The following is a 13,456-nucleotide window of genomic DNA, read 5'->3' as shown; positions in this document are numbered from 1 at the left end:
AATGAAATTTTATTCGTGAACATTGATGTAGTTTTCTTCTTCAGGAAACATTATTGGTCTTTAAAAGCATAAGTTTGTATTACAGACCCAATGTCCCTAAATATTGTACCCATGGTATTCTGTAAAATAATGTGTTGTTTTAAACTTCTTTAAAAACCATCTGAAATCACTCCACCACTAGTTTTTTAGACATCTCAGTACTATTAAATGATAGTTTTAAACCATATTTAAGAAATTTGCATCTGGTTGAAATATTGGTGCGTCAGATTTCATGCCAGTGAGACTCTAGTGAATAAGTTACAGCATATTTGGTGTGTAACAGGAGCACCAAGTGGGCCTGGATCACAAACATGGTGCTGCAATTCCAGATTTCTGGTTTTCCTACTATGAATATTAAAATACATTATTCATAATTAAGTGAGAACAGTCAGTTAGCATTACTGTACACCAGCATGTTAGAGCATGTGGTGGTTTTCAGCTCAGATCTATCACAAGGGACAGGTGTGTGTGGGGGCATAGTTGGAGTGAATTTGGCATGAAGAAAGTTGACCAAAATGCAAAACAAATTAAAGTAAAAAATCAAAGTTCAAGTAGTATAGTATCTAGAAATTGAAGCTAATCAAGTTATGCCTGCATTTTTCTAATATGGCAAGAAATTAAGGAAAATGTTTCATTTCTGTTAGTCATTTTCATGTTTTGACATTCTGCCTTATTCATTTCAGTCTAGCATTGCTGGGTTTTCCTACTCTTTGGCTACAGAAAATGACAGTCACTTTAAAAAACCTACAACAAAATGCAAAGGAATTTTGGGGAATATGTATGGGTTTATGTGCACAAGTAGTGAGTATGGGGTTCGGTACCTGGTAGCATATGTAAGTCTGTCTGTCTGAGCATTCCTGGGCTTTTCTGTTCTTGCTGCCTTGGAAGTAATCTGATTAAAATGTGAAGACTAGGTATGTTTGTCCTTGATTTTCAAAGGTCTGGCAGCAGGGTCAGACCTGTAGCTGCAGCCAGGCTGTTGGTATCCAGAAATCTGAACGTGCTCACTTCTAGAGATATGCTTTCTAGCCTATACATGATGAAAGTTTCAAACATGCTGCGTCTGAGTTTTGTGGCCTGCATTCAGACATGTGGCATCCGCAGACATTGTTTTCATGTGCATAATGTTGTAGCTAGATCTACTGCGCCTGGAGTGTTTGTAAAATCTTCTGCAGCATGTGTAAAGAAATGAGCATTTATATGTGCTCACTTCTTCCTACCTAAATTGAACAGGTGTTTTTGTGGAAGAGAACCTGCTGTTTAAATAATCAGTGTTTGGTTGTACTATTGAATCCTGAGGTGAATTAGAGTACAGTATTTAGTAATGCATCATTTTAGTAATTCCACTTAATACACATGCAGTTTTTAATCAAGTTTACTCTACTTTGGTAATCATGTCATTCCTTTACTTTTTAAGCCAGATTTGTTCCTCTAGTCTGTTTAGCCTTAGATTTTACATAATTTGATTACAAAGTAACTGCTAGTTAAATTTATAAGACACTGGAAATTAAGGGAATTATGTCTGTGTGTATGGGGTAACTAGGGGGGGTTGTAAACCGGGTTTACCTTGGTTGACAGAAGATGTCAGTGGCTTTCCTAGGCTGAGAACTTGGTTTCTTTGCTCACTGTCTCAAGGTAAGGAGGATGGGTCTGATTTTTGTCAGACTGGTTTTACAGCACATATGAACCATTAATCTAAGTACATTTTGTTCTGTTTCACAGAAGAGAGAGCAGTAGTCTGCAGTCTTCTGAAAAGCCATACATCATTACTGATGAAAAATGTGGTATCTAGAGCTGTTGGAAGTTTGTGTTCTGAAAGTTTTGTGGAGGAAAGTCTAAAATTCTGTATTGCTATGGTGATAAATTGCCTTTAAAAACAAGGGCAAATGAGACTCTTTTGATGGGATGTGTTTGAGTGGAAGAGTCAGGCTTTGGTTTAGTGCGTACCTGCACTCTTTTTGCTCGGAACTGTTCGGAGATCTGGCTGCAGTCAGTATGTGCTTGAGAAATGTTTTTGCTGTGGTGGCAGTATACTTAGAATAGCTCCTTGGCTGTCTCTAAACTGCTGCCTCTCAACTTCTGAGAGCTGGGTTGTCCTCCTGTGCGTTTATGCTGCACACTGCAGTAGTCCACTGGCACGCTGGATTTGGATTCCTCCTTGAAAAGGTTGGAGCTGCCACTTTTATCCCTTCAGCCTTCAGTAGACCTAATGAGTTCTGTGCTACAGTTAAAGATCCATCAATGCCTTGATGACAAACAGCACAGCATTCAACAGACCGTGCGGTTATCTGTTCTTCTAAAAACAATCTCAGATTTCACTTCGGCTATAAATTGAATCCGCTACTGTCATAGCTTCTGAGCATTTAGGGTGCTGTGGAAAAGCTTACATAGCTTCTCTGAAAAAACTAGAAAAATAAAATCCTGCTTCTTACAGTATGACCTTTCCAAATCATTGAAGGGTGAATGCAAGGTAAACTTATTCCTTCAATCCAAAATAAATAGAAGTGATTCCAAGATCAAGAGTGAAATATCTGTAGACAGTTTCAGGAGAACTCTCTTCTTGGTAAAAGATGGCATGACAGCCTGTTAGATGGCAGCATTATATTTTCTAGCATTATCCGTACTTAAAACACATGAGAAGATGAGAAAGCTTCTCCCCAAATGCTGATTTTAGGGAGGACTTAAGAGAAAGAAGATTGCTCGTTTATTGAAAGTTCCATTGAAACAGGCTGGCAGATAAGCTCTATGTACCTATTCTAGGCATAACATAGTTTGTTTGCTGTTATGTTAATAAAATTACTCCAAAGTCTTGTGACTTTGCAATGAATTCACAAAACCAAGTTTACTTTAGGATTGAGTATTTATACTCCAAATGTAATTGTATAATTAATCATGTTTGCACTCTGGTATCTTTTTGATGCATTTACTTTTCTTGAGCAGAATGAAGATGGATTAACAGAATTCTTTGAGAACGTGGTAAAACAGACCCAAATGAAGCCAAAGAAAGTGATCGGCTGGATTCTAAATGACCTGCTCAGTTATTTGAAACAACATTCCCTTACAGTGAAGGAAAGGTCAGGCTTCTACAATGGTGAAACAAAAGTGATTCTTTTCTCATGTACCATGAATAGTATCATGTCACTCCATTGCTCACTTCTGCTTTAGTTATTATCTGTGAAGTTTGTTACACTAGGCAGTACTGTGTAGGCCTTGATGCTATCCTGCTGAATGAAGTTAACCAAATACCTTGCAGAGAAGAGGACCATGTAGTTAAGAATAGTGATCAGTCTTCCCTCTTTGGAATATGAGAACGGTAAGGCATAGTCAGGCTATCAATACCATAGTTGAATGTAGTGTATCATGAGGAAAAATACTAGCTTGTCGTGTTAAACCATGTGATCTTTAGGCAAGCAACAGTAGCCTAGATATATTACTTTACCTTATTCTCTGAGGTAATTTCTGCCCCCTTTTTCTGTAGCCCAGTCAGTCCTTTTCTCCTGGCTGACCTTCTGAACCTTCTAGAAAAAAAAGAAATTTCTTCTACAGCAGCAAAGCAGGTAAGTACCTTTTTGATTTTACTGTATGTTGAATCTGTGGCCACTTACTCCATTCACATAACAATTCCATAATCAGTATGTACCAGTACATAGGTTGCTTCAAAAGGAAATTATTTAGACTGTTGATGAAGGACAAATTTTGTATCTATACTATATACATATAATAGATGAAAGTGCATCGTGTGTATATAGTCTTATAGATATATCTGCATATTCAGTGTTAGAAGGGAGCACAAGCCAAATAGTAGATTTAAGCCATGTGAACTGAAGTCAATTAAATAAATCGTGCTTCTGAACAGACTGGACACTAGATCTCAATTTCACAGTTTGAGTCAGACCTGAGTGAAAGGTCAGTGGGAGCTAATCCATGGCTTGCAGTTAAGCTGAGTGTATCAGTTACTAGGTACTAAGGGACAGTAAGGTCTATGTTCCCAAGCATTAGCATGTGGAAAAGGATATAATTCACCTGAGTGTAGTCACCAAAAGGGTTCTGCTTTGGTGTACCCCTGAGTCAAAAGTGGAGAGGTCTGGCTGTTCTTTTTATCCTTGCTTCTTTAAGCAAGTGCTATCATGGACCTCTCAAGCAAGTACTGATGGTAAAGCTAGTTTCTCCCTCTTTTTAAATATCATCTTGCTTGATTTGTATCTGAAAAATCAGCTCTTGATGATTTGTATCTAAAATTGTGAACTGCTTATGATGGGTACGGTGACTGCTGCATTTATAGACAAAATTTGGAGGGTTTTTGTGATAGGGAATAATCTGTCATTCACCTTAAACTGTTGTTGGCTTATTTATGTGGAATGCATTGTCTTTTCAGATTAATTATTACCCTCTAGATGAGGCATTAGATGACTGCTTCTTCTCAGGTGTTCATCAGTGAAAGTGTTAATGAAGATGTTTAACTCCCAGTGAAGATATTTAACTTGGCCGTGTCTGCTTTCAAGCTTTTAATACTGAAATACACAGGGCAAGTTTCCATCTTTTTCTAGCACATACTGATTTAATCTAAGTACAACTTTGGAATAGTATTGAAGTCAGTTCATTTTTTTCATTATTATAAACCAGGTATAACTGTTGCAAATGTGGCTCTTTACCCTGCTTGGAGATACTTAAACTTCCTGGTTTGTTTTCTTTTTTGGAGATGCTCATGGTTCTTAATTCAGTTGGTATTGTCAGTCTGCTTCTGTGAATAGCCAGCTGCATATGACAGGCATCATAAATAAGGATTTAAGTGCCTGACTTCAGGCATGTGCATTTGGAAATTTGGGATTGGAAAAGTAAAAGCTTCAAAAAGGAGATAGAGTATTAATAGGAGAAGCATTGGAATGCACAGCAGTTCTGTGCCTGCGGAGTTATGGCTCACCCATCAGTTTGGTGTCTGCATTTGAAAGGGAAGCTTCAGAGCTCTAGTCTTAACTCTTGGCTTCCTTGTGGAGGTAGAGACAGGGTACTAATGCTCTTCTACGGGAGTTTCTTGCCTTGTGATATATTTGTGTGCCAGCACTTCTGACAGGTTATGAAACGTCAAGAATTTCAGAGATGCTTTTCTTGTTTAATTACCAACTCCTTGTAATGTGCATGTTGTCCTCGGTGCTCTGAAATTGGACACAGAGAAATAACAGTACTGTTTGCCATCACTGAGTGATGCTGTCAAACTGCAGAAACCTTGCCACATTTAGAAAAGTATTTTGGTTGCCTGGATGTCGGAAGAATAACAAATGTTTATAACAATTCTCAGCAGTAGGCAGAGATACTGGATGGCCCGAGGGCAGAAAGGGCTATATATACACTACAGCAGATGAATTGCAGCTCTTGGGGTGGGGGAGAATGAACTGCAGTGGTAGAGACAGATCCAACGAGAAAGGATGGAAAGGTTCAATGGGGTGAGCACGCAGACATGCATACACATACATGCTCGCTGCAGGAAGCTGTTAACAGCTTAAAATTTTTAAGAGGTTTTGTGTTCAGTCTCTGCTGTATAAGGCACTAAAACACAGGCAGATGAAAGCCATGAGCACTGATTATAGACACAGAACATTGTATGGTAGGATGCATATGCCAAGGAAGGGGCACTGTGTGCTTACATAATTGCCACTTAAGTAATTACAGAGCTCACACCCAACTTGCCATCAGATAGAGCATCCTACTCCAGAGGTCTCTGAAGCAGTTTCAGACTGGCGTGCCTGTGCAAAGGGGAGCAGCTTACAGCTCTGCCGGTGTGTGCAGGGCTGTGGGGTGAGAGTGTCCTGGATCAGGGGACCTGCACAGGCACATACTGTGGCCCACCCCAGAGGCACCATGTTGAAGCCCACAGTGAGAGGTGCCGGTGCTGCTCACCCAGGGCTGAAACCAGTCTGATGGGGAGTATGCCCAAGATGGGGCCTCGGTTCTCATTTGCAGGGCTGGCAGCGAGTATATCTCTGGCATAAAAGGGGCCTGCCTTTGAGTCACGCCATTGTGGGAAGAGGCCGGTTCCTGGGCCAGGGAAGCAGAAACTTGCCCCTGCTGCTGAGAGCTGTGCTGGAGCAACTCCGTGCGAGCACCCTTGTCACACGTTCATCAGGGATCTGTAGCAGGGTATGGAGCAGAGTAGACCCCAGGTCTTGTTTGCCTCTGCACTTGCATAGGTCACCCACATAGGAGTAACTTCAACAGACTCACTTGGCATTGCTGCTTTAAAGTAGATAGCAGGGAAATGAGTACAGTACACAAACCTAAGCAGAACCATCTGCTTTGACAATTACGGCTATACCATCTGGAGGACTGGACCCAGCCTGCCCCTCACTTTTGTCAGAGGCTGAGGGACAACTGCCAGACATCAAGGCTTCCATCACTGGAAAGGAGAGATGCCCAGCAGACTGACTTGAGTGGTACTGCCTGCTGCTTCCCTCCCACCCTTGGCAGCAAATCACTGCAGATAGGGTTTCCATTTGGAGCGTTCTCAGGCACAGCAGTCAGCTGGCACGTTCACCAGTTGCAAAATGTTTGATATGATGCCTGTGGCAGCCAGACGTGTAAGTCCTGATTAATTCATCTTGACCAATGGTTTGCTGCTATGCCTGTGTAGGTAGACACCACAGAACATCATTAAAATCTAATCACGGTCAGCCAAGAATCAATAGTAGAAACTATTGAGATTTCAGTAATGGAAATGAGGCCAGAGATTCTCGTTTTGGCTCTGGAGACTTCATAATTTGATCCTCCTGTTGTGGTGCAGGCAGTTTGTGTAAATGAGTTTAAATAATTTTTTAAACTGCTTTCTTTAGATTTGTACTCCTTGCCAAGTAGAGAAACACATTTTTAAAAGTGCATCTTTGACAGGTCTTGGCCACATCTCTTTCTGCTTTCCTACATACCTGTAAACAAGCAAGGGCCTTGATAACATTGTTGCTCTACTAGCTAAGTAAGTGGAGATGCTTGTTACCAAATTGAAAAGTACACGATGCAGATGTCACAGGGGAAATCTGGTGCCTTCAAGGTTTCTAATGGGCAAGCTTCTCTCGGTGCCAGGAGACATTTGGCATAGGAATAGCAGGGAATCAGAGCTGGATCTCTGACTGCCAAGCTGTCCTGCCACTGATCTAAGTCAGCCTGATGAATGAGTTGCTCCTGGGTAACTCTGCCATGGTCAGCTGCATAGATTTTGTTTGTTGCAGATTTTCCCCTCCTGCAGCCTATGACATCTTGCTTGAATACATACCAGTCCTAAAAATCACATCTGCCTTTTTCCAGGAGAGCAACACGGCTTATTCATTGTCCAGCCCCTGATTTGTGCAGTGCTTCAGACTTTCCAGGGTGTTTTGTTATGAGCTGTGCTCCTCCTTCTGAGGGGTGATGTACTGTCCCTGTGCCTCGGGGAGCCCTTGAGGACAAAAAATCTTCCTGCCTGGTCCCTCAGGGAAGGAGCAGGAGGGGGCTGCCTGGGATAGCAATGGAGTGCAACAATAAAAAGGCAAGCAGCTGCAGACAGGTTGAATCTCTGTTGGATGTATTTCTTTCTAGGGGTATTCAGGTAGCACTGCCATGATGATTTTTAAGTACTGCACTAGAAGGAAGATCTTGTAGAAGACATCATATACTGCACTGATTTATTTAGATATAAATATCTGAAAGCTTTACTTATAGTGGTTGTAACTCTGGCTGCTTATCAGTAACTTTAATAGTGATCTGCCTTTAACCCTCTGACAGGGAAAAAACAAGATGTAGCTGCCACAATAAAGCTGTGTGTCATTACCCTCTCTCAAGGTCTCCAGCAGAGTGATAAGATCCCATAAAAAGCTTTGGGGTACTGCTGGCAAACAAATCACCTCTTGCAGGAATTATGTCAATGCATGGTTCTTAAATACCTGTTGTGGCTACAAAAGTGTCTATCTGAAGGTCTTTGTACCAGAAAATCCTTCATGCTGAAGAAAATTGCTGGGATAGTTGAAATACCATCCCACGTGCTTCATTTTTCCTAAGTTCTCTTGCTGCCCTGCTAATTATTTAACATGCAGTTTGAATGCCCCTTCTCATCTCCCCATCCCAGCAGCATCTTCATCCTACAGTGAGTATTTAATGCTGAAATTTTGATGTGACATCTATTTCCATATTGGTACACAGCAATGGCCCAAACATACAATTATATCTTCAGCTCAGGATGGAGCACAAGCAGCTGTTCTAATAAGGGTTTTCTTTCTCTCCTCCCACAGCTCTGAAATAAGGGCAAAGGGAATACAGCAAATGACTGCCCAAGGAAATTGGTTTTTTATAAATGTTCTCTTCTCTGAAGTTTATTCCAGGGCGATAGCCCTGCTACAGCATAGGAGAACACCCTAGTGTTAACAAGTGATTATTCCAGGGGCCTTGGTTCACCCAGCAGTCCAGTACTTGGAGGTGATGCATAGGTGGGCTGGAGCTGCTGCATTCATTCTGCTCAGCACTATTTTTCTTCTGCTTTGTCATATGTATCCTCATTACACCTTGCTGATGAGGACTGGTAATGGGATAAGTTACCAGGGATTGGAGTTGGTACAATAGTCAGCTAATCGTCAGTTCCCAGGCAGAGACATTGCTCATGGAGATGCATTTCCTTACTGCTCTCAGGCAGTTCTTGTGAATAATGCGAGATTAGCATGAGTACTGCCGGAGGAACAGCCTTGCAGTTGGTGACGGTCTCTGCCGTGGTACCCCCCTCTCCCAGCGAGGGAGCAGCGGCTCAGCGCAGCGAGGTACATGGGGGCTGCGCTGCGCTTGGCAAACTACTTTGAAGAGGTACCATCACTGCTAGTAACGGGCAGCTCCCAGTACTGTGGTAGGCTGCAGAGCACCAGTTGCAAACCATTAACCTGTACTCATGCAGTAAGTGAAAATGTTTTGTCTTATTTCAGGATGCAGAAAAGGAGGGAGGGTGCAAGAGCTCTTTCAGTGAGGCGCAGGATTAAATCTTGGGTTTGTTCACATTTAGACAATCTGCTCTTGCTTTAACTAAAATCTGGCTTCTTGGATCAGTAACTGAAATACTGCATGTAAGCATGTCAAGGCGCTGACCTTCGCTAGTCTTTATCACTTTCAGGTGCTTGCAGAATTGTGGAAGGGAGAAGGGAAGGCTCCTCTTGAAATTGTTAAAGAAAAGGAACTTGAACTGATACAGGATCAAAAAGAGCTTGAACAGATCTGCCAGGCGGTGATTGATGGACAAGAAAATGAGGTGATTATGATGGTGCTGGGAAGCTTGTGTGCTATGGCAGTCTGTGGCTCTAAAAAGGGGGTTAAAATGGCCTTTTTTTTTTCTTTTTTTTTTCCCCTCCTTTTGATTGGCATTTGAGCTCTAGAGCCAGTATAGGAGCATTAAAGCTGCTGCTCTGCTATTGTCAGGCTTTTCTTCTCCTTTCTTATTTTACTAAGTGTTTTTTTTGGAAATTGAAGCATACACAAAATGATCAGCAGAAGAAATTACCAGTCTGGCTAATGCGCTAAGTCATTCTGAGAGACCATAAAAATTTAATGCAGGAAAGCAAAACTGTGGGGCTCTTTCCCTCTTCAGCTATACTGCCATTAACCTGACCTGGCCACCCGGCCACATAACTCTGATTTTTGTGTCATCTCTTGTGATGTTAGGGCAACAATGTTAAACTGTTCCGAAGCTGGAGATTGAAGTTACCTGCCAGCAAGGCATATATTAGTTATGGAATTAGAGACTGTATCAGAGCTGGCAAGACAAAAATTTTACTTGCATCTGTCTCTTCGCCATGTCCCTGTCTCCCTCCTCTGCCAAAGAGACAAGTCTAGCTGGCTCTCCTGCCTGACAATGTCTGTGGGGCGGGGAGGAGCCGGACCCCCGTGGCAGCAGCATCGGTGCCTCCAGAGCTGCTGTCCGCTCTGCTATTCTGCTGCTGGTCTGTGGCAGCAGCACAAATGCTGCAGCAGGAAAGATGGGGTTTTGGCTCTTCCCCATCTCCTTGGAAGGACACGCAGCAGCCTGCGTGGCTTACCAGTCTACAAAGGTCTGAGCTGGGAAAAAGGGAAAAAACCATTGTTGATCATGAAGGGGAGGAGTGGGAAGGGATCTTGACAGAGTCTAAAATCTGCTTGATAAAAAGCAAAATGAAAACAAGTGCTTGTATGTTCTCTGGAGCAAAATGTAAAAGCAGAAGTGAATAGGTTGTTTCTAACATAAACATTGTCTAGATACATTTGCCATTTGGAAAAAAACATTAACATCTTTTGAGAACAATACCACCCACCCCAGATCTCATTGGGGGATGCTAACATCTCTGCAAGAGCTTTTAATAAAGTGAATGAGCTTGCAGTAGGTCGGTGTGACCTCCATCAGACTGACTCATTTGCAGAGCCTGATAAAAGTGCTGCTGTATTTTCAGACTGGTACAGAAGCACAAGTGTGGATAGAAAGAACACAAGAACTGATTGGGAAGTGCAGAAGCTGAAGGTCCATAACTACACTCCCATTTCAATAATAGTGCTTTTTCTGAGAATGTAATTCCTTTCTGTTTTCCACTGTATTAGTCAAGCCAAATGCAGTAGAATGGCCTCTCTTCTCTACTTTTTCCAGATGATCTTTTGCCAAGGCAAAAGCTGCCTCGAAGGCCTGTAATTCACTGCTTTAAATTGCTGTGAGAGCTTACCTTACAAAATAGCATTAGCTGAGTACTTGACAGGGAAAATAAAGTATGCCATGCTTTTTGATAGTAACTTTCTTTAAAATGAACTAACTTACAGTTGCTCAAGCCAATGCTGAGCACTTTATGAAAATGCAGTATCACCTGGATTGTTCTGCACTCTGCCCCATATAGGTAATTTCTAGCAGATCAGGAGTAATGAGTCTTTTCTGTATTGTGACATCACAGAGAAGATTTTAGACTGCCAATAATTTGGATACAGTAATGAGCAGCAATATTTGCATTTGTGCTTGGTATTGGCACAGTTGGTGGCTCATATGTTCGCAATCCTTCCCTTAATATCTGTAAATATGACATCCTGTTTAATTGAAGCTATCATGTTTTTCCCAGTAACTCTGACAATGTAGAGAATGTTTTCCCTGCCACACAAGCAATATGAAGGCCAGACGCTTGTCTTTCAGCAGTAGCATCTCCTTTAGAAATGCCCAAAAGTGAAATTTCCAATGCTTTTTTCAGTGGCTTTACTTAGCTTTTAAATATGGCCCTTGCTATTTTGCAGGTGACTGTGCATCAAACACTAGCTGCCTGATAGGAGGTTGAATTTCTGATGGGTTAATTAATTGCTGTGTTGCAAAGGATTCCTTGCTTAAAGGAAGTAACATGCTGTTACAAAAACACCTACGTCTGTGCTTGAAGGACCCCACAAATATTATCAAATAGATTATGATTTGATGCAAATTACTTGTTATAACTGAACACTATATTGAGTAAAAAGGTAGATCCTATTAGCAAGAGAAGTCCATCTCATTTTTCTGGCTCTTTTCCAGGAAGTCACTGTTCAAGTTGCAGACTCTGTTAAAATCCAAAAGTGTTTTCTGACTTTTTCAATAAGAGGAGATCTTTCTATTAGTTGTAAGGCCTTGCTGCTGTAGGGACTTGCTGTTGTCTTATGGGAGCAGAGCAGGAGCTTATTGCAAAGCTGAAGGCAGTTTTTATAAATAACACCTTGGCCCCAAATATATAGTATTCTACACAATGATCTGAAAGGACAAAACTATTCATACCTTGGCTGTGAAAAGATGTCTGATTTTCCTGTAACAGTGGTGTCTGTTGGTTTTTTTTTTTTCTCTAAAGGTTATGGCGATAAAGGCAGGAAATCAAAAAGTTCTAAATAAGTTAATTGGGCTGGTACAAAGAGAAACACAAGGACGATCCAATCCTGTTCTGGTGAAGCAGTTATTAGAGAAGAAGCTGTCAGAGTAGCCACAAGAGAAAAACCATACAAGTGTCTGCAGAAGACATGTGCTTCATTCTGTCTGGTCCACTGCAAATGAACTTTGGTGCCATAGCATGAGGACTGTTGGTTATACTTCAAGCAGCATTACATCCTACCCTTCCCCGGATACATCAGCCCAAGGCAGATGAGCAAAAGAATAGCAGGAGATGATACAGTCATTTGCATCTCCCTCACTTTGGTGTGGCATTCAGAAATGTGATTTCCACACAGCCACGGGAAACAAGTTCCCAGGGGTGTCTTGTGAGTATGCAGAGAGCTGAAGCTGTATTGGTTAGTTTTGTAATAAAGTTAAGTGTAAACTCAGCTTTTCTAGCTGCCTTTTTGTGAGAAGGGAAATTCACAGATCTTGAACATGAAAGCTGGTGGTGCACAATAACAAGTCATTGTAAATTAGTGCTAGCACACTAGTAACAATGATTAAAACACCTAGCAGTAATTAAGAAGACCACATGTGCCTCCATGCCTAGCAGAAGGGAAAACAACATCCACTGCTATCATTCTTCCTGGTTTCTTAAGGAAGTGCCTGAGGCTAGTGCCACAAACGGGTAAGTGCCTACATCTAAGAATTAGCTGTCAGATTGTTTGTTCACCTTCTTCTTGTTAGGTGCCTAAACATCTGCTTTGCCTACTCACAGCTCTTTCAGTTCTGAAGAGTGCCTAATGGATGTATGCCTGAGCCCTTCCAAGGCTCACATCCCCTTAGGGCCTGGGAAGTTCAGTATAGCAGATGTGCTTCTGCCAGCCCTGCACTACAGCAAACAAGTCGTGCCTTTCTCTTATGCAGTAGCTCAGTGAAGGGACCATTCACTCCAGTTTGGATTTTTGTCTGCTGCTGAGAACTTGACCCTATGTTACAAATGCTCCAAGCTGCTCCAAGCCTCCAGTTGCTGCACGCTTCTCTGGCACATGGCTTTCTGCCATCACCTGGAACTGCACCACTTTGTGGAAGGAACTGAACATGCAGCTGGCTTACCAAAACTGAGCAAGATTCAGCTCTGTCCTAGGGTCTGTGTAATCCTAAGGGGTGTTATATGCTGTTTTATTTTTATACCTTCCATTTTTCAGCTCCTAGCTTTCAGTACCCACTGAAATCCAGGGTCCTAGAGTTAACTTGCCAGTCCCAACCCACTTCAGCTGATCAAACCATTAACAGGAAATGCAAGTAGAGGCAGCCTATCAAATTTACATTTATTAGGGAAAGAATTCCCATCTAGTACTAAGCCATACATTTTAAAGATCACATTTGTCTCAGACCTCAGAGATACTTCTTCAGAATTGTTCTTTAGGATCTGCCTGCAGGGCAGACATTGTCAGAGGATCGCAGCAGGTATGGCCCTGGGAATTCAGTCACCTTTTGCAAATGTGGTCCTTGCAAAACTGGTTCAAACTAGGTTGATGGCAGTTCATTCTCAAGAGTAGCATTGCTAATGTATGTTTCAAGGAG

General features: G+C 41.8%; 1 protein-coding gene across 2 annotated transcripts in view; it reads left to right on the top strand.

The window, feature by feature from the left end:
* Positions 1–12,315, top strand: part of GATB (glutamyl-tRNA amidotransferase subunit B) — a 43,610-nt gene extending 31,295 nt beyond the window's left edge. For both annotated transcript variants that reach the window (XM_069785220.1, XM_069785211.1), the window contains 4 exons: positions 2,980–3,113; positions 3,518–3,596; positions 9,152–9,286; positions 11,850–12,315. In XM_069785220.1, the coding sequence (XP_069641321.1) occupies positions 2,980–3,113; positions 3,518–3,596; positions 9,152–9,286; positions 11,850–11,978 (477 nt within the window). In that variant the 3' untranslated portion in view covers positions 11,979–12,315. The remainder of the gene's footprint in view (positions 1–2,979; positions 3,114–3,517; positions 3,597–9,151; positions 9,287–11,849) is intronic.
* The last annotated feature ends 1,141 nt before the right edge of the window (positions 12,316–13,456 follow it).

This window comes from Haliaeetus albicilla, chromosome 1 (assembly GCF_947461875.1).
Source record: "Haliaeetus albicilla chromosome 1, bHalAlb1.1, whole genome shotgun sequence".
In the NCBI taxonomy this organism is placed as follows: Eukaryota; Metazoa; Chordata; class Aves; order Accipitriformes; family Accipitridae; genus Haliaeetus; species Haliaeetus albicilla.
The sequence above is the reverse complement of the archived record's forward strand: the minus strand, read 5'-3'. Positions and strand labels throughout refer to the sequence as shown.